Source organism: Oncorhynchus kisutch, linkage group LG12, assembly GCF_002021735.2.
Source record: "Oncorhynchus kisutch isolate 150728-3 linkage group LG12, Okis_V2, whole genome shotgun sequence".
Classification (NCBI taxonomy): Eukaryota; Metazoa; Chordata; class Actinopteri; order Salmoniformes; family Salmonidae; genus Oncorhynchus; species Oncorhynchus kisutch.
In genome coordinates this window covers 52,157,192-52,174,969 of record NC_034185.2, presented here as the reverse complement: position 1 = coordinate 52,174,969, position 17,778 = coordinate 52,157,192, and the positions used below count along the sequence as shown (strand labels likewise).

At 44.3% G+C, this 17,778-nt stretch overlaps 1 protein-coding gene across 3 annotated transcripts; it reads right to left on the bottom strand.

Moving 5' to 3' along the window:
* Window positions 1–4,060: 4,060 nt before the first annotated feature.
* LOC109901220 (zinc finger protein 19-like) lies at window positions 4,061–16,331 on the bottom strand. Of its 3 annotated transcripts, XM_031836599.1 has the most exons (7): window positions 15,347–15,775; window positions 15,029–15,178; window positions 8,170–8,264; window positions 7,815–7,973; window positions 6,252–6,404; window positions 5,772–5,883; window positions 4,061–5,519 (listed from the first exon to the last, which is right to left on the bottom strand). In XM_031836599.1, exons 3-7 carry the CDS (start codon window positions 8,176–8,178, stop codon window positions 4,618–4,620), a joined length of 1,335 nt encoding a protein of 444 aa, XP_031692459.1. In that variant the 5' UTR covers window positions 8,179–8,264; window positions 15,029–15,178; window positions 15,347–15,775; the 3' UTR covers window positions 4,061–4,617. The 3 variants fall into 3 exon arrangements, with proteins under 3 accessions (XP_031692459.1, XP_031692458.1, XP_020352855.2); XM_031836598.1 differs by lacking the exons at window positions 15,029–15,178; window positions 15,347–15,775 and adding an exon at window positions 9,407–9,933; XM_020497266.2 differs by lacking the exons at window positions 4,061–5,519; window positions 5,772–5,883; window positions 6,252–6,404; window positions 7,815–7,973; window positions 8,170–8,264 and having other exon boundaries at window positions 12,836–15,178; window positions 15,347–15,456; window positions 15,673–16,331.
* Between the last annotated feature and the right edge of the window lie 1,447 nt (window positions 16,332–17,778).

The window sequence follows — 17,778 nt, the reverse complement described above, 5'->3', positions numbered from 1 at the left end:
GGCTTAGGCATGCTGAAAGAAGGCAGGAGGATTGCAGATGTGGCCAGAGCAATAAATTGCAATGTCCGTAAGACGCCTAAGACAGAGCTACAGGGAGACAGGACGAACAGCTAATCATCCTCACAGTGGCAGACCACGTGTAAAAACACCTGCACAGGATCGGTACATCCCAACATCACACCTGCAGGACAGGTACAGGATGGCAACAACTGCCCGAGTTACACCAGGAACGCACAAATCTCCATCAGTGCTCAGACTGTCCGCAATAGGCTGAGAGAGACTGGACTGAGGGCTTGTAGGCCTGTTGTAAGGCAGGTCCTCACCAGACATCACAGGCAACAACGTCGCCTATGGGCACAAACCCACAGTTGCTGAAACAGACAGGACTGGCAAAAAGTGTTCTTCACTGACGAGTCGCGGTTTTGTCACACCAGGGGTTATGATCAGATTCGCGTTTATTGTCGAAGGAATGAGCATGAAACGGAGGCCTGTACTCTGGAGCCGGATCGTTTTGGAGGTGGAGGGTCAGGGGCGGTATGGCACAGCATCATCGGACTGAGCTTGTTGTCATTGCAGGCAATCTCAACGATGTGTGTTACAGGGAAGAAATCCTCCTCCCTCATGTGGTACCCTTCCTGCAGGCTCATCCTGACATGACCCTCCAGCATGACAATACCCCCAACCATACTGCTCACTCTGTGCGTCATTTTTTGCTGATTTCCTGCAAGACCGGAATGTCAGTGTTCTGCCATGGCCAGCAAAGAGCCTGGATTTCAATCCCATTGAGAAAGTCTGGGACCTGTTGTATTGGAGGGTGAGGGCTAGGGCCATCCCCCTCAGAAATGTCCGGGAACTTGCAGGGGCCTTGGTGGAAGAGTGGGGTACATCTCACAGCAAGAACTGGCAAATCATGTGCAGTCCATGAGGAGGAGATGTACTTTTTATTTTTGACCACCCCTTTGTTCAGGGACACATTATTCAATTTCTGTTCGTCACTTGTCTGTGGAACCTGTTCAGTTTGTCTCAGTTGTTGAATCTTGTTATGTTCATACAAAAAAAGGGAAGTGTCCAGTGTTCAATGTCTCTATATACAGTTGAAGTCGGAAGTTTACATACACTTAGGTTGGAGTCATTAAAATTTGTTTTTCAACCATTCCAAATTTCTTGTAAACAAACTACAGTTTTGGCAAGTTTGTTAGGACATCTACTTTGTGCATGACACAAGTCATTTTTCCCACAATTGTTTACAGACAGATTATTTCACTTATAATTCACTGTGTCACAATTTCAGTGGGTCAGAAGTTTACATACACTACGTTAACTGTGCCTTTTAAAAAGCTTGGAAAATTCCAGAAAATTATGTCATGGCTTTAGAAGCTTCTCATAGGCTAATTGACATAATTTTAGTCAATTGGAGGTGTACCTGTGGATGTATTTCAAGGCCTACCTTCAAACTCAGTGTCTCTTTGCTTGACATCATGGGAAAATCAAATGAAATCAGCCAAGACCTCAGAAAACAAATTGTGGACCTTCACAACTCTGGTTCATCCTTGGGAGGAATTTCCAAACGCCTGAAGGTACTACGTTCATCTGTACAAACAATAGTATGCAAGTATAAACACCATGGGACCACGCAGTCGTCATACCGCTCAGGAAGGAGACGCGTTCTGTCTCATAGAGATTAAAATACTTTGGATCGAAAAGTGCAAATCAATCTCAGAACAACAACAAAGGACCTTGTGAAGATGCTGGAGGAAACAGGTACAAAAGTATCTATATCCACAGTAAAACGAGTCCTATAGCGACATAACCTGAAAGGCCGCTCAGCAAGGAAGAAGCCACTGCTCCAAGACCGCCATAAAAAAAGCCAGACTATGGTTTGCAACTGCAGATGGGGACAAATATCGTACTTTTTGGAGAAATGTCCTCTGGTCTGATGAAATAAAAATGGAACTGTTTGGCCATAATGACCATCGTTATGTTTGGAGGAAAAAGGGGGCAGCTTGCAAGCCGAAGAACACCATCCCAACCGTGAATCACGGGGGTGGCAGCATCATGTTGTGGGGCGCTTTGCTGCAGGAGGGACTGGTGCACTTCACAAAATAGATGGCATCACGAGGAGGTAAAGTAATGTGGATATATTGAAGCAACATCTCAAGGCATCAGTCAGGAAGTTAATGCTTGGTCGCAAATGGGTTTTCCAAATGGACAATGACCCCAAGCATATGGCTTAAGGCCAACAAAGTCAAGGTATTGGAGTGGCCATCACAAAGCACTGACCTCAATCCTCTAGAAAATGTATGGGCAGAACTGAAAATGTGTGTGCGAGCAAGGAGGCCTACAAACCTGACTCAGTTACACCAGCTCTGTCAGGAGGAATGGGCCAAAATTCACCCAAATTATTGTGGAAAGCTTCTGGAAGGTTACCCAAAACATTTGACCCAAGTGAAACAATTTAAAGGCAATGCTACCAAATGCTAATTGAGTGTATGTAAACTACTGACCCACTGGGAATGTGATGAAAGAAATAAAAGCTTACATAAATCATTCTCTCCACTATTATTCTGACATTTCACATTCTTAAAATAAAGTGGTGATCCTAACTGACCTAAGACAGGGAATGTTTACAAGGATTAAATGTCAGGAATTGTGAAAAACTGAGTTTAAATGTATTTGGCTAAGGTGTATGTAAACCTCCGACTTCAACTGTATATGGTACAACAGCGTTGACTGTGTGAGTATGGGTGTATGATTGTGTGCAGAGTCTGTGTGTGTGTGAGACAGAGAAAGAGCTTGTGTGTCTGTGTGTATTTTATGTGAGTGATTGGGAGTATGTGTGCAAAAAAAGTTTATTCGGTGCAGGACAGAGTACTGGACAGGCAGACAGCTAGTGACGGCTGTTCAACAGCTTGGTGTTAGAAGCCATCACGGAGCCTATTGGTTCTGGCTCTGATGCCCCTGTACCATCTGCCAGACGGTAGTAGAGTGAACAGTCCATGGCTCGGTTGGCTGAGGTCCCTAATGATCTTCTTGGCCTTCCATCGACACAGAGTGGTATAAATGACCTGGAGGGCCAGAGGCATGCGTTGGGCTGATCACACCACTCTCTGAAGAGCCATGTGGTTGAGGGTGGTGCAGTTACTGTACCAGGTGGTCCTCACCAACTGCGGTCAGCCTGTCAGGAAGTCCAGGACCAAGTTACACAGGGATGAGTTCAAGGTGACGAGCTTTGAGGGCACTACAGTGTTGAAAGCTGAGCTGTAGTCAGTATTCCTCTTGTTCAGGTGGGATAGGGCAGTTTTTCTAGTGCGATGGCGATTGCGTCATCTGTGAATCTGTTGGGGCAGTAAGGTCGTGGTGATATGGCCCTTGACTAGCCTCTCTAAGCACTTCATGGTGACAGAAGTGAATGCTATGGGGCGATAGTCATTTAGTTCAGTTACCTTGGCTTGCTTGGGTACAAGAATAATGGTGGAATAATTGAAGCATGTGGGGACGGCAGACAAGGATAGAGACAGATTGAATATGTCCGTAAAAACTCCAGCCAGCTGGTCTGCACATGCTCTGAGGACGCGGCTTGGGATGCCGTCCGGCTGTCAGCCATTTAAGAGTTAACAGTCCCTGCCACGTGCGTCTTGTGTCCTAGCCGATGAATTGCAACTACACTTTGTCCCTGTTCTGACTTTTTGCTTCTTTGATTGCCATACGGAGTTTGAAGCTGGTCTGTTTGTACTCATCCATGTTCCAGGTCACCTTACTGGGGTTGAATGTGGTGGTTCGCGGTTTCAGTTTTGCGCAAATACTGCCATCTATCCCAGGTTTTTGGTATGTTAACTCTTTGCTGTACACACAGAAACATGACATTATATTTTTTTTTTACAACGGTCAAGCCATCTCTAATACTGAATCAAGTACCTAACATTATAGCACCATCTGAGTTTATTATTTTTAAAAATAGCATATGTATTATATCAATAATTACGTATTACGTTTTTTGTTTGACTGAGACAAGGGAAACTCAGTCCCTGCAATGATACAAAAATAACTAAGTCAGTCAGCACAGAGTCAATTTTGTATTTAATGTCAACAAGATGGTCATACACTCACATAACGTGACGTTCAGTACTTGTATTGCACAAAACGATACATGATACTTTTCACTAACACTTGACCTTAATGTAAATCTGGTACCCTCACTTTAATAAAATACATGTTTGAATACTTTGGAAAAGGTTCAACATTACACACATCTTCACTACTTTATGTCAAGTAAATGTGAATTAAGGCACTCATTATCTCGCTATAAAACACAAGTATCAACCCAATGGGACATGCAGTCAGGGTTGGACCCATCAATTAAGCAATTTTACAGACACCAAAACACCAACCATATCATCTACTCTGCCTCATCACACTCATTCTTTCCTCAGTTCACCTCATCCAGTTCCCTATACATCCAAAACCAACAAAATTAACTACAAACTAGCTAGTACTACTACATGTTACTATAAACTATTCATAGGCCATGTGCATTTCCTGTTGGTGTATCCTGAGGTAGCTTCCCACAGTGCGTACAGGCGAATGGTCTTTCTCCCATGTGGACCTTCAGGTACATCTTCAGCTGGTGCTGGTGGGAGAACCTCTTCTCACACTGGGGAAGCTGTAGGATTTCTCCCCTGTGTGGACCCTCTGGTGCCTTTTCAGGTTGAATGAGTGTGAGAAACTAGCCTGGCACACATGGCAGCTGAACGGTTTCTCCCCCGTGTGCATCCTCTGGTGCCTCTTCAGGTTGGAAGAGTCGGAGAAACTAGCCCGGCACAGGTGGCAGCTGAATGGTTTCTCCCCAGTGTGCATCCTCTGGTGGATCTCCACCTGTTTGGGGAAACTGAAGGCTTTCCCACAGAATGAACACGGAAAGCGCTTCTCTTTTCCACCGGATCTACTGGTAGAGTTACTACTACTGTCATTTGTCAAGGTGCTTGTGTATCCATTTAGTGTTGAGGCACTGGCATTGTCTGAGGTCTGGTTTAACATTAGGAGAGTGTGAGGAGGATGAAGGCCAGGAAGTGTCTCTGTTGTCGGAGGGTCCATGTTCCAGTTGATAGATCCTATAGAAGGCAGGCTGAAGGTAGCACCTGGCGCCATCAGTATCTCTGAATCACAACTATAGGAGCAGGACGGAGCATCACTAGCCGAGTCTGTTCTCTCCCGCCGCATACTGACACCTCCCCGTCCCCGCGGACCAAATCTACGCCTCGACCTTGTCTCAACCAGTCTGTTATCAAGGAGATTAAGTTTGTTTGTTGTTTTGTGTTCAACTGTCTGTTTCTGGTTGTGGTTAACAGCGTTGTTCCCCAGCCCAGAGTTGAAGACGCTGTCCCATCCACTGACCTCCACTATGTCGCCTCTGGTCCTGGCCTGCTCAGTGATGTCGTCCCCTGGGCCTTTGGCTGCACCAGTCTGGGTCTGGAAATCTAAGATGGTCACCCAGTCTCCTCTGTTAGCCTCCAGCCAACCACCTGCAGGAAGAGGTTACAAAATAGACTTCACAAACATGGCAGAGAATTCTACCATTCTCCATATCTAGAGTTTTGAGTCAATTACCTGGTGAAGTTCATACATTATAATGTGTGTGTTTTGGTAACTAAACATACATTGTATTGATTTAATTTTATGAATGAAGAAAAAAAAGAAAGAATAGTAACCAGGTGCATCACTATTCCCATTGAAGCTCTATTACTGTATGTAGGCTATATGTATTTCTCTCTTACCTTGCTCCCCCATCTTTAGTCCACTCAGCAGATCAATACTCACTGGTCCGTCTTCTATTGTCTCCTCTTTGACCAGCAGCAGATCAGGCTTCCCATCCTCCATGTCTACTGACTGTAAGAGATACAGAGTGAGAGGATGTTGGATCAAGAAATCTGATATGAGAACCCTGCTATGGAGCATCTTCTGATTGGGCAATGATGGATTGCTATGAGTAGTATGCAAACATGTTAGTTGATTTTATTACTTGACACTCTAATGATTTGATCATTCAAGAGGCATGGTCCCGCACTTAGACAACGAATCCAGACCTGGGCCAGTATCCACAAAGAGTCTGAGTAGAAGTGCTGATCTAGGATCAGTTTAGCCTTTTAGATCATAATGAATCAAATTATATCTTAGATCAGCACTCCTGCTCCGAGACACTTTGTGGATACTGGCCCTGACCTAATACCATTCGGACAGTAGTTCAGTAGGCTCACCTCATTGAGACTCTGTGTGGTCCTGTGCTGCTCAGCTGGTTCCTCTGTGTGTTCAGGAGGAGGTGTAGTCTGGTTGTCCTCCATGACCATGGTCCCCTCAGGGTTCCCCAGACCCTCCTCCTTCACCAGCAGCACCTCTAGACCCTCCTCCTCCTGGAAGAGACAGGTGATACAGACATACACTCCCTCAGCTACGTACACACAGATAATAAACACACTTTCAACATGGAGTGTTTACCCATCCCCACTATGTTTGAGTCCTATACAATTTCACAAAGTCAAATTCCTGTACATGCAAATGTAACTGCAAAATTATTGGCACCCTTGATAAATATCAGGGAAAATACTATAGTTTATCAAGAGTGTCAATAATTTAGGACCCCATTCTATATGCCTTATATACAGTATATATAATGAAGTAGTTGAATGGAAGTAATGAAACACATCATACACAGTACAAACTCAATATGTAACAGACTTTTTAGGCTTATATATCACAATGTCTGGATGCAATATTCTACCGAGGAATATTCAACACTGATTCTGTTACTGTCTTTATTACAAATGAATGTCAATTTTTTTCTGCTGACAACAATGAAAATTAATCTTTGTCTTTAATGCAGGGTTTGATCTAAATGTCAGAAGCTATCGAGTGGAATGGTTACTTTCTATAGCTAGGTATCCATTCAATTGATGACAGATTTTCAAGAAAATATGTGGATGTTCCCACCAATGGTATGTTTCCACCAAACAGACTTGTTGCAGATAAAATTCAGTGCTTGATGACGTAGTGCACACAAAACAAACAAGTTCAATATTTCCATTCAATGTTTCCATCACCTTTTCAACTCTACCGTTTTGTCACAAACTATTGCGTTAAATAGCAAATGTACCTACTCTGGTCTTGGTACCTGCGCTCTAGCCAACAGCTCGCAGATACAGTGGAGATAGGCTATCCACATTATGAGATTATTATGGCAACGAACAAGAATATTTATATTTGTCCATCACAGCTGCCATGATTTTCATCTGTGGATGGAAACGTGGTTTATGCTATAGAGTGGAATGTTTTTTCTGCTGGTGTATCCTGAGGTAACACCTCTCTGAGAACCTCTTCCCGCAGTGCGTACCACCGAATGGCCTTTCTCCTGTGTGGACCATCTGGTGCCTCTTCAGGTGGTGCTGGTGGGAGAACCTCTTCTCACACTGGGGGCAGCTGTAGGATTTCTCCTGTGTGGACCATCTGGTGCCTCTTCAGATGGCCAGCTTGGGTAAAGCGCATATGACACTGGGTACAGATGAAGGATTTCCCCACTGTTTGGTTCCTATACACTACCAGTCCTCTCTTGACAGGTCAGTCTGTGTCTCTAAACCCAAGGGCATGTTGTCAGGGTCCCAATGGGATTGAATCGTCCTCATGCTCGGGTTACCGTAAAGTAAATACTCTGAGCCAGGAGCAGGAAAGCCCAGTCTCTGTGGTCAGACCCTGTGTGCAAGAACCTTTGTGTTTAAAGTCTCTGTGTCTGTCTCTGACTTGAAGACGGTGTTCTGAATTCTACTGACCTCTGTGATGCTGCGGCAGGGCCTGGGTTGGGGCGTGGCGGCGCGGTTCTCCATGGCAACAGGGGGCACTCCAATCTCGATGTCTCTTCTGTGTTGTGGGACCTCTCCTTCAGACCTCTCCTGCTTGACCCCAGGACCTGCAGCTTCTCCATCTGCAGACTGAGACAAGAGAGGAGGTTAATATCGTTACATGAGGTGAATTGGATAACAATGTCATAGGGAAGTCTCACAAACTCCCCTATGGCAGATAAATGAGGATGTACATGACTGAATAGCTGAGGGGAGCCTTTCTGAAATTAATTAATGGGCCACATTTGACGTACTGTAATTTTTCATGTTACACTATGACACTAACCTCTATCATGATAACGTGCTGGGTGGAGGTTCCACTCCCCTCATCTATAGCTGGCTTCACAAAGCTCCTGTGGCCTCTAGTGAGATGTCCTTCACCTGAGAGAGTGATTGGAGGAAAAGAGTTGGTTAGGTTAGGTACTGTCAATGCTCAACGCTATATTGTACACTATTGACATTGTCTACAACTTTGTAAAGTTCATGATGCCGTTGACCTTAAAGGGCTCCAGGACCAAAGATCCACCACCATACTTTACAGTGGGGCATGGGGTTATTTTCTGCTCATGCATTCTCATTTCAATGACAAACCCACCACATTCTCATTTCGATGACAAACCCACCACTGGTGTGCGTGGCCATAGAACTCTATTTCATGTTATTCAACAAATGATTCTGATTAATAAGCCTGTAATACACAATTAATTGGTATTTACAGACTGAAACAAATTCTTGCAAAATTGTGTAAATGTACCTACTATACATTTAAACCTACTCTAGCAGCTGTAAAATTTGAGACAAAATATAGACTGGAAAGTATTGTTTACCCAACTTTTCAGAGAGCTGGTAGGTATATGGTTCAGTTTGGCACTGAGGTAAAATTAGTTTTATACTGGATATTTGTTTTTCATCGTCAATAGCTATTGAACCAAGCATGCCAGGACAATGAAAATGGTATATTCTGAATCAGGGGAGGATTGAGAACAATCCAGTTACTACCAGTTGATATTACAGTTTCAATAAATGAATCTTAAATGGAGCTTGCTTTTTAAATGACTGAATATATACGGGGCAATTTAGCAATTCGGACTTTATCTCTAATGGTTATGATAAATTAGGCATTGTTGCAATCTGTTGGCATATAGATAAATGCACACATTTTTTCCAGTGCGGGCCTTGTGTTCTAAAAATATAGAGCCTATTAATGCGGTAATTCGGTAATCTGGCCCTGGATGTAAGGTAACACTTCTCATAACTTGTTAATACACTATTTATTGATTGATTATGTTCCATGCATCACTTTTTAAAAATCGAGTATGATAGGAAATTCAATAAAGAATCTTTGTGCAAGAAGAATTTGTTCTTAATTGACCTGGCTGGTTAAATAAAAATATATGTGAAAGATAGCCTTGTAATCAGGGGAAGTATGGTATACTATCCAAAAACTGATAAAGACCCAATTCTGTAACACATGCGCAGAGGGGAATGGGGCGACAGGGCCCGCAGCCTTCTGCAAAATGTACCTCTTGTCATTCCTCTGTATCGGTCGAGGATCTTGACACTACTGGGACGACTGGCGAGGACCCGCTCTCTCGTTGTCATCTCTTCCCGCTCCCGTGCCACCTTCTGATCCAGTAGCTCTAGTTTCCTCCGCAATGCCCTGTTTTCTTTCTGGCTTTGGGTTATTTCCAAACGAAACACTGCATAGTCGTCATCTACGAGTTTACAGATATCTGCCACGGCTGCATTGGCTAGCTCCTCCATGATGGAGGCTATTTGAGTGTGAAAAACCATATAGTCAGCCATTGTTAGCAGTTAGCTAGATAACAACATATATGAACCAATTCCTGTCTCCAGCGCGAATTAAAGACTACCTGGGGTAAGTGTGTGATGCGGTGAAGTTAATTAATCATATTTTGTGTTCCAGGGTGTTAATAAACGTCTAGATCACAATAACAACGATAACATCGAAATCGTTCTAGGTCCTTGTTCCCTTCCGTTTACTTAAGAGAAATGATCTTATTGGTTGGCGTCATAGCTAAAAGGGTGTAGTTAAATGAAAAAGGCATGCGTGCTGTTCTTTGAAATACGGTATTGCTTATTACATTACATCAAATCTCCTATGATCAGTTTAAAAAAAAGCTGTGAGCAGACGTGTTTATAAAGAACATTCTTGTGTTAGCAAGAATAGAGTAGAAAATAAGTAAAACATATGTTGAAAAACACATGTTGAAAATTAGGCTAGGAAAATGTAGACAGCTTGAGGCCCGTCCATACCCTAAAGAATGGCTTGATGATGCTCTCAGTAGAGTACATATCCTTGATGAGAGGGATAAAGATGTTTAAAAATGCATCTTTACACTACATATCACATCAAGGGAGCCATTAAGTAACATTGGAATGTCCTCATGTCTGATCCTGTTTGCCAAAATATTTCCTCTGACCTACCTCTCTTCTCACTGCAGGGCAGGGACTATCAGGGACTTCATTGTTCGGGCTGACACTTAGGGGCCCCCCCACAATTTTTTTATTTTAAATAACGAACGACTGAACAAGGTTAACTGTTTCTACCACTGCCGTAGGTGTGCGACATATAGGGACTGTCCTTGTTATAGTCTGATCAACTCAGTGGCCTTATGGTTAGTGTCTGCCCTGAGATTGGAAGGTTGTGAGTTCAATCCCTGGCCGAGTCATACCAAAGACTGTAAAAACGGGCCCTGATGCGTCTCCGCTTGGCACTCAGCATTAAGGAGCTAGATTTGGGCTAGGGCCCTGCAATAGTGGGTGTACTTGTACATCAAAAACAGGATATGAGCCAAGGTTTGTGAAAGGCTACTTACTTGTTATAGCCTATGTTTACCATCTCTCTAAAAGTATTCACAGTATTCAGACCCTTAGCTCAGGTATATCCCATTTCCATTTATTATGGATCCCCATTAGTTCCTGCCAAGACAGCAGCTACTCTTCCTGGGGTCTGGCAAAATTAAGGCGGTTATATAATTTCACATTACAATACATTCATTACAGAATTCACAATACACTGTGTGTCCTCGGGCCCGTGTAGCTATTACTCTATGTAGTACCTTGCGCCTCCCAGTCTGTTCTGGACTTGGGGACTGTGAAGAGACCTCTGGTGGCATGTCTTGTGGGGTATGCATGGGTGTCCGAGCAGTGCGCTTACATTTTAAAATAGACAAAAACAAGTAATGAGGAAGTCAATCTCTCTTTCACTTTGAGCCATGAGAGATTGACATGCATGTCATTAATGTTAGCTCTCCGTGTACTTTTAAGGGCCAGCCGTGCTGCCCTGTTCTGAGCCAACTGCAAAAGTCATTCTGTGGCACCTGATTGGCTGTTTTTGGAGTCTTTTAAATGCTAAAATCAGTTCTTTAAAATCAATTTTCAGATGTTCCAAGCTAGCCCTCCTGATGTCGTTTGACCCCACATGGACTACGACAGTGTCAGCTACCGGCATCTGTCGTAGAACAGTCAGAAGCAGCCTTGTGATGTTCTGTACTCGTGCTCCTGGGTTGCACAGGGTTTTTGCCTTGGGAACCGAGATGTTTCCCACCATAGAGCTGCTTATGATGACAGCTGGCGATGTCAAATGGGCAGGTCTCTCAGGCAGCCTCACGGTTTGATGAGGGTGGGAGCCCCCGAGAATCTGAACCCGAGGTAGATGTCACCGGAGAGGGAGACAGAACAGAGGACAAAGACATAGGTACCTCCGGATCCGATCTTGAATGGCAAACCCCTAAAGAAGGCGGCGCTGGAACCTCTGGATCCAGGGCGGCAAAGCTGTGTCGGGTCCGGGATCAACATCTCCAAGGAGACCCATTTCTAGAGGATGCCGTCTTTGACTTCCACGGCGAGTAACGTATCTCCATGGCTGGTTGGTTGGGTCGAGAACAGCTCCGTTCTCCAGGGAAGGGGGAGACCCCTTCGGGATGGAACCCCGCTGAGCACCGGCCAGTCGGTTGTGGAGAGCCAACAGGAATTGTCCGTAGTGCTCCGAGACAGGATTGTGTCGAGGCACAGATCTGGGAAGGGTACCAAAAAATGTCTGCAGCATTGAAGGTCCCCAAGAACAGTGGCCTCCATCATTCTTAAATGGGAGAAGTTTGGAACCACCACGACTCTTCCTAGAGCTGGCCACCCGGCCAAACAGAGTAATCAGTGGAGAACCTGAGGTGACCAAGAACCCGATGGTCACTCTGACAGAGCTCCAGAGTCCCTCTGTGGAGATGGGAGAAACTTCCAGAAGGACAACCCTCTCTGCAGCACTCCACCAATCAGGCCTTTATGGTAGAGTGGCCAGACAGAAGCCACTCCTCAGTAAAAGTCACAGAACAGCCCGCATGGAGTTTACCAAAAGGCACCTAAGACCATGAGAAACAAGATTCTCTGGTCAGATGAAACCAAGATTGAACTCTTTGACCTGAATGCCAAGCGAAACCTGGCACCATCCCCACTGTGAAGCATGGTGGCGGCAGCATCATGCTGTGGGAATGTTTTTCAGGGACTGGGAGACTAGTCAGGAGAGGGAAAGATGAACGGAGCAAAGTACAGAGATCCTTGATGAAAACCTGCTCCAGAGCGCTCAGGACCTCCGACTGGGGCTAAGGTTCACCTTCCAGCAGGACAACGATCCTAAGCACACAGCCAAGACAACGCAGGAGTGGCTTCAGGACAAGTTTCTGAATGTCCTTGTGGCCCAGCCAGAGCCCAGATTTGAACCCGATCGAACATCTCTGGTGAGACCTGAAAATAGCTGTGCAGCGACGCTCCCCATCCAACCTGACAGCGCTTGAGAGGATCTACAGAGAAGAATGGGAGAGACTCCCCAAATACAGATGTACCAAGCTTGCAGGGTCATACCCAAGAAGACTCGAGGCTGTAATCGCTGCCAAAGATGCTTCAACAAAGTACTGAGTAAAGGGTCTGAATACTTATCACATTTACATATTTCTGTTTTTATTCTTAATAAACGTGCAAAAATGTCTAAACCTGTTTTTGCTTTGTCATTATGGGGTAATGTGTGTATATTGAGAGGGAAAAAAACTATTGAATCAATTTTAGAATAAAGCTGTAACTCAACAAAATGTGTAAAGTCAAGGGGTCTGAATACTTTCTGAATGCACTGTAAATGTAAGTCAATTATAATTTTTACAGTTTCGATTTGGTTTGAGTCATTTTAATGTATTATGAATTTGTTTCCCCTCCACCCCCCAAAACATATATAGAAGAAAGTGATATAACAAATGTATAGCTGCGTGCCATATGTTTGACAGCTCTTTCCTCCTGATCTCTTCTCTCTCACGGGGCAGGTCCCAGCTGGGGAGGGTGGTCACTACCTGACCAATGGTTGACTGTGTGATGAGAGAGGTGTGTAAGGCCTCGCTGCTCATTTTCTGGGACTCGACAGCTTCGTCTTTGTGTAGCGGGTGGTGACAACAGCCTCATATGGCTTAGGAGGGCAGGGTAACTCATCTGAGCAACATTTAAGCCTCTTTTGGGTAATTGAACATCTTAACTGTAGCCGAGTCAGAATCTGGCGATATGAAGGACCATGTAAAAATGGCTATTCAAAAACGCGTCCATTCAAGCATGTCGAATGGCTTTTAAATTTTTTTTAAATTAGAATTTTTAAACATGTATATTGGTTATAAAGCGCTGCCTGGTGTTTTAAGACTAGGGTGAGAGCAGATGTGATATATACTAAAGAGAGTCTCAATTAATGAAAAGCCCCATTTTGGGATTTAAATACACCATATAAAACCACACATACGTCTCAACTAAAAATCAGAATGAACTTGATAAACTGCATTCATTTTCTCAATAAAAGTGTCTTGGGAAAAACATTAGGTAGTTGAACATCATATCCTACACAGTACAAACACCATGAAACTGACTTTTTAGGCTTATATCATGTCTGGATGCAATGTTCTACCCGGGAGTATTCAACACTGAAATCTGTTATTCCAAATGCATATGTGGAGCTTTTCTGCTGACACCAATTAACATTTATCTTTGTCTTTAATGCAAGGTTTGATCTAAACGTCAGCAGCTATCGAGTGGAATGGTTCATTTCTATGTCAATCCGTGGAATGTTTTTTCTGCTGGTGTATCCTCGGAGTACCTCTTCCCGTAGTGCATACAGGCAAATGGTCTTTCCCCCGTGTGGACTTAAGTGCATGTTCAGTTGGTGCTGGTGGGAGAACCTCTTCTCACACTTGAGGGTTGCTGTAGGGTTTCTCCCCTGTGTGGACCCTCTGGTGCCTCTTCAGGTTGCCAGCCTGGGCGAAGCTCATGTGACACGTGGTACAGCTAAAGGGTTTCACCCCTGTGTGGACCCTCTGGTGCCTCTTCAGGTCACCAGCCTGGGTGAAGCGCATATGACACTGGATACAGCTGTATGGTTTCTCCCCTGTGTGGACCCTCTGGTGGATCTCCACCTTCTGGGAGCTGCTGAAGCCTTTGTTACAGAACATGCAGAGGAACCGTTTCTCTTTGCTATTGCCTGATGTGGCTCCCCCTCCCCGAGCCTGGACTCTAGCCCTGTTGTTTGAGTTCAATACCTGATCGAAAAGGTATTGTGAATTGGAAGGTGAGATCGGCGTGGACAGTGGGTCGTGATCCCTGATGAGCGTGTGTAAAGGGGAGTGGGTTGCAACAGTTAGATTTGTCTCTAAGCTTTCCCTGCAGTCTAAGAAGTCACTGGTGTTGCCCTGTGAATGGCCTTCTCCTAAGTGAGTCCTGTCTGCATACCATGTCAGAGGAGCAGCACCCTCCACTTTCACAGTCACCTCATCTATCACTATAACCTCCCCTTTCTTATCTAGGCACCCTTCAGGGTATACACTACTACTGTACCGGTTCCAGTCCCCTCTCATTGGATTAGTCTGTGTATCTAAGATGACTGGCATATCACCAGGTATCATCTCTGTAGCATATGAACAGGACGGATCATTGCCAGTCTGTAATGTGTCACCTAAGTCCTGATTGGACAGATCCATCCTCGGGCTTGGGTTACCATCAAGTAAATATTGTGAGCGGAGAGCAGGAGGACAGCCCAATCGCCCCAGACCTGTTAAATTCTTGGTGTCTGTCTCTGACTTGAGGGTGGCATTCAGAGTTCCACCAACCTCCGTGATGCTGCGTCGGGTCCTGGGTGCCGCTGGGGCAGTGGTGGGGTCCTCCATGGCTACAGGAGGCACTCCAGTTTGGATGTGCCGTGGGTCATCCTCTCCTTCAGAACTCTCCTGCTTGACACCAGGACCTTCAGCATCTGCAGACTAACACAAGAGGGGGGGTTATTGACAGTATTGAGTAGAATTGGGTGACAATGCCGTAGAGAAGTCACACATGCTCCGCTATGGCAGATAAATGATGTACATGTAAGCAAGTGGATAGCTGAGTGGAGCCTTTCTGAAATGTACTGTTATTCTGACTATTACACTAACCTCTATCACAATAACATGCTGTGTTGAGGTTCCACTCCCCTCATCAACAGTGATTGGTTGGTCATCTCTCCATGTATTGTGTCTTGCTGGCTTCACAAAGCTCACGTGGCCTCCAGTGAGATGTAAGTCACCGAGAGAGTTATTGGTGGAAAAGAAGTGGTTAGGTTAGCTACTGTCAATGCTCAACGTTATATTGCAAGACAGATAAGTAATCAGGCGAATTATGCTATCCAAAAACTAACCAAGACCCAATTCTGGCTAACACAAAAGGCACATGTGCAGAGGGTAACGGGGCAACAGGCCACGCAGCCTCATGCAAAATGTACCTCTTGTCAATCCTCTGTATCGGTCGAGGATCTTGACACTACTGGGACAACTGGCGAGGACGCGCTCTCGCGCCACCTTCTTCAGTTCCAGTAACTGTAGTTTCCTCCGTAATGCCCCGTTTTCTTTCTGGCTTTGAGTTATTTCCAAACGAAACACTGCATAGTCGTCGTCTACGAGTTTACAAATCTCTGCCACGGCTGCATTCGCTAGCACCTCCATAATGGAGGCTATTTGAGTGTGAAAAACCACAGCCATCGTTAGGTTAACTTTCGCAACTAGCTAGCGTTACCTAGATAACATCTATCAACCAAGTCCTGTCTCCAATGCGAATTAAATCATATCTGGGGGTAAGTGTGCGATGCTGTGAAGATAAATTAATAATATTTTGAGTTCCAGGGTGTTAATAAAACGTCTAAATGACAACAAAATCGCAAAGTGGAAATAGTTTTTGGTCACGGCTCGCTTCGGTTTTACGTCTTCTTCTTTGAGGTTTTTGTCGGCGAACTACACCAAAATCGTGTATTACGGCCACCTACTGGGTGGGGTCATAACTGGGAGTTAAAGGAATAGTAAATGCAAATTATATTTGGTTCAAATTACCCTAAACTACCTTGAGTTGTGTCTTAAGGCTCATGGTGACAGAATCCACAATAATCTTTTTTTTTTTTTTTTTTTACATATGGCTAGAGCCTGAAGTTAGCATATTATAGGGTGTCCACCCACTAAACGCTCTGTGGTTTTGAAATTTCACTTCCTTATGTTATAAAATACGTTTTACCAATACTTATGATTCTTCATGGTCTAACTTGCTCAGTGGGGTCTCTAACGTATCATTAACATTATATCCAAAAAGTCATATTTCGTAACCTAATACGTCCAATAATAAGCAGCGCGTTCTGTTGATAGAGCAGTGCAGCTTATTTTTTTCGCGGGTCGTAAAAAGCTAAATTAACATGACACGAGCTGAATTAAATGTAAAAGGCTTTGAAAATAAAATGCTTGCGGTTTGCTCAGTGCTCTGTTGACATTTCAGAGTAACGCTGGTTGTTCTGAGCCATCTTTAAAAATTACACATGTCACAATAAGAAAAGCGTATACTAAAATATGAAAATACTACATGTCATGTCTCAAAATCAATATCTATCTTACCTCTATATTATTTTATCTCCTCTGGATTCGAAAAGAAAGAAACTGACAGGCTCACCTGTCGAACTTGTCACAATTCTCGCACAGTATCCAGCCTAGCTGGCACAATACTATTTTAAATATATTTTTAAACCTTTTTTCTCTGGCCGCAAAACACTTCAAACTAAATTCGGTAGTTGGTGGAGTTAGCAGGGATTTTTTGTAACGTGCATACTGTTGGAATTTGGTTTCCTTATCGAGCCACAGCACAGAGCTTCTCGATCTTCCAGTGATGATATCATCCACCTTGGGCAGGCACTCCGGCACGGACTACTTTCCAGATGTCACAAAACTGACAGGTAAACGTAGGAAGTATCAGGGCATTCTACAATTAGACTTTTATTGCATAAAAATAACTACCTTACGGTCTTATCGCTATCAAACTTATTTTGAAGAGTTAGAAGAAGTTGCGACTTGCAGTGTAGCTTTGCGAACATCGGTTTCCAGGCTGTTTCCAAACTGAAATGTGTGTGTGCATCACCGTAAGAGGGCTGCCTACGGGTCCCGACAGAGATCATTGCGGCGCGGCCGGCATTTTTCATACTGCGGGTGGTCATAAAACAACTTTGGGATGGTTTTGCAGATTATTTGGAAGCATTTCTCCTTTGCCAATATAATCCACGCACCTGACTGTGGCATATCAATAAACTGATTAAACAGCGTGATCATTACACAGGTGCAACTTGTGCTGGGGAAAATAAGTCTACCCTAAAATGTGCAGTTGTCACTCCACACAATGCCACTGATTTATCAAGTTTTGAGGGAGTGTGCAATTGGTATGCTGACTGCAGGAATGTCCAACAGAGCTGTTGCCAGAGAATTTAATGTTAATTTCTCGAGCATAAGCCGCCTCCAACATCATTTTAGAGAATTAGGCCGTATGCCCAACCGGCCTCACAACCTCAGACCACGTGTATCGA

What these genes read in the sequence shown, in the direction of transcription:
- LOC109901220 (XM_031836598.1), bottom strand. Translation starts at nt 9,689, where the DNA reads ATGGCTGACTATATGGTTTTTCACACTCAAATAGCCTCCATCATGGAG. An exon ending in ATACAGAGGAATGACAAGAG is followed by an intron (nt 8,265 to 9,406) that starts GTACATTTTGCA and finishes TCACTCTCTCAG; the next exon opens with GTGAAGGACATCTCACTAGA. An exon ending in CCTGCCGCAGCATCACAGAG is followed by an intron (nt 6,405 to 7,814) that starts GTCAGTAGAATT and finishes TGTCTCTTCCAG; the next exon opens with GAGGAGGAGGGTCTAGAGGT.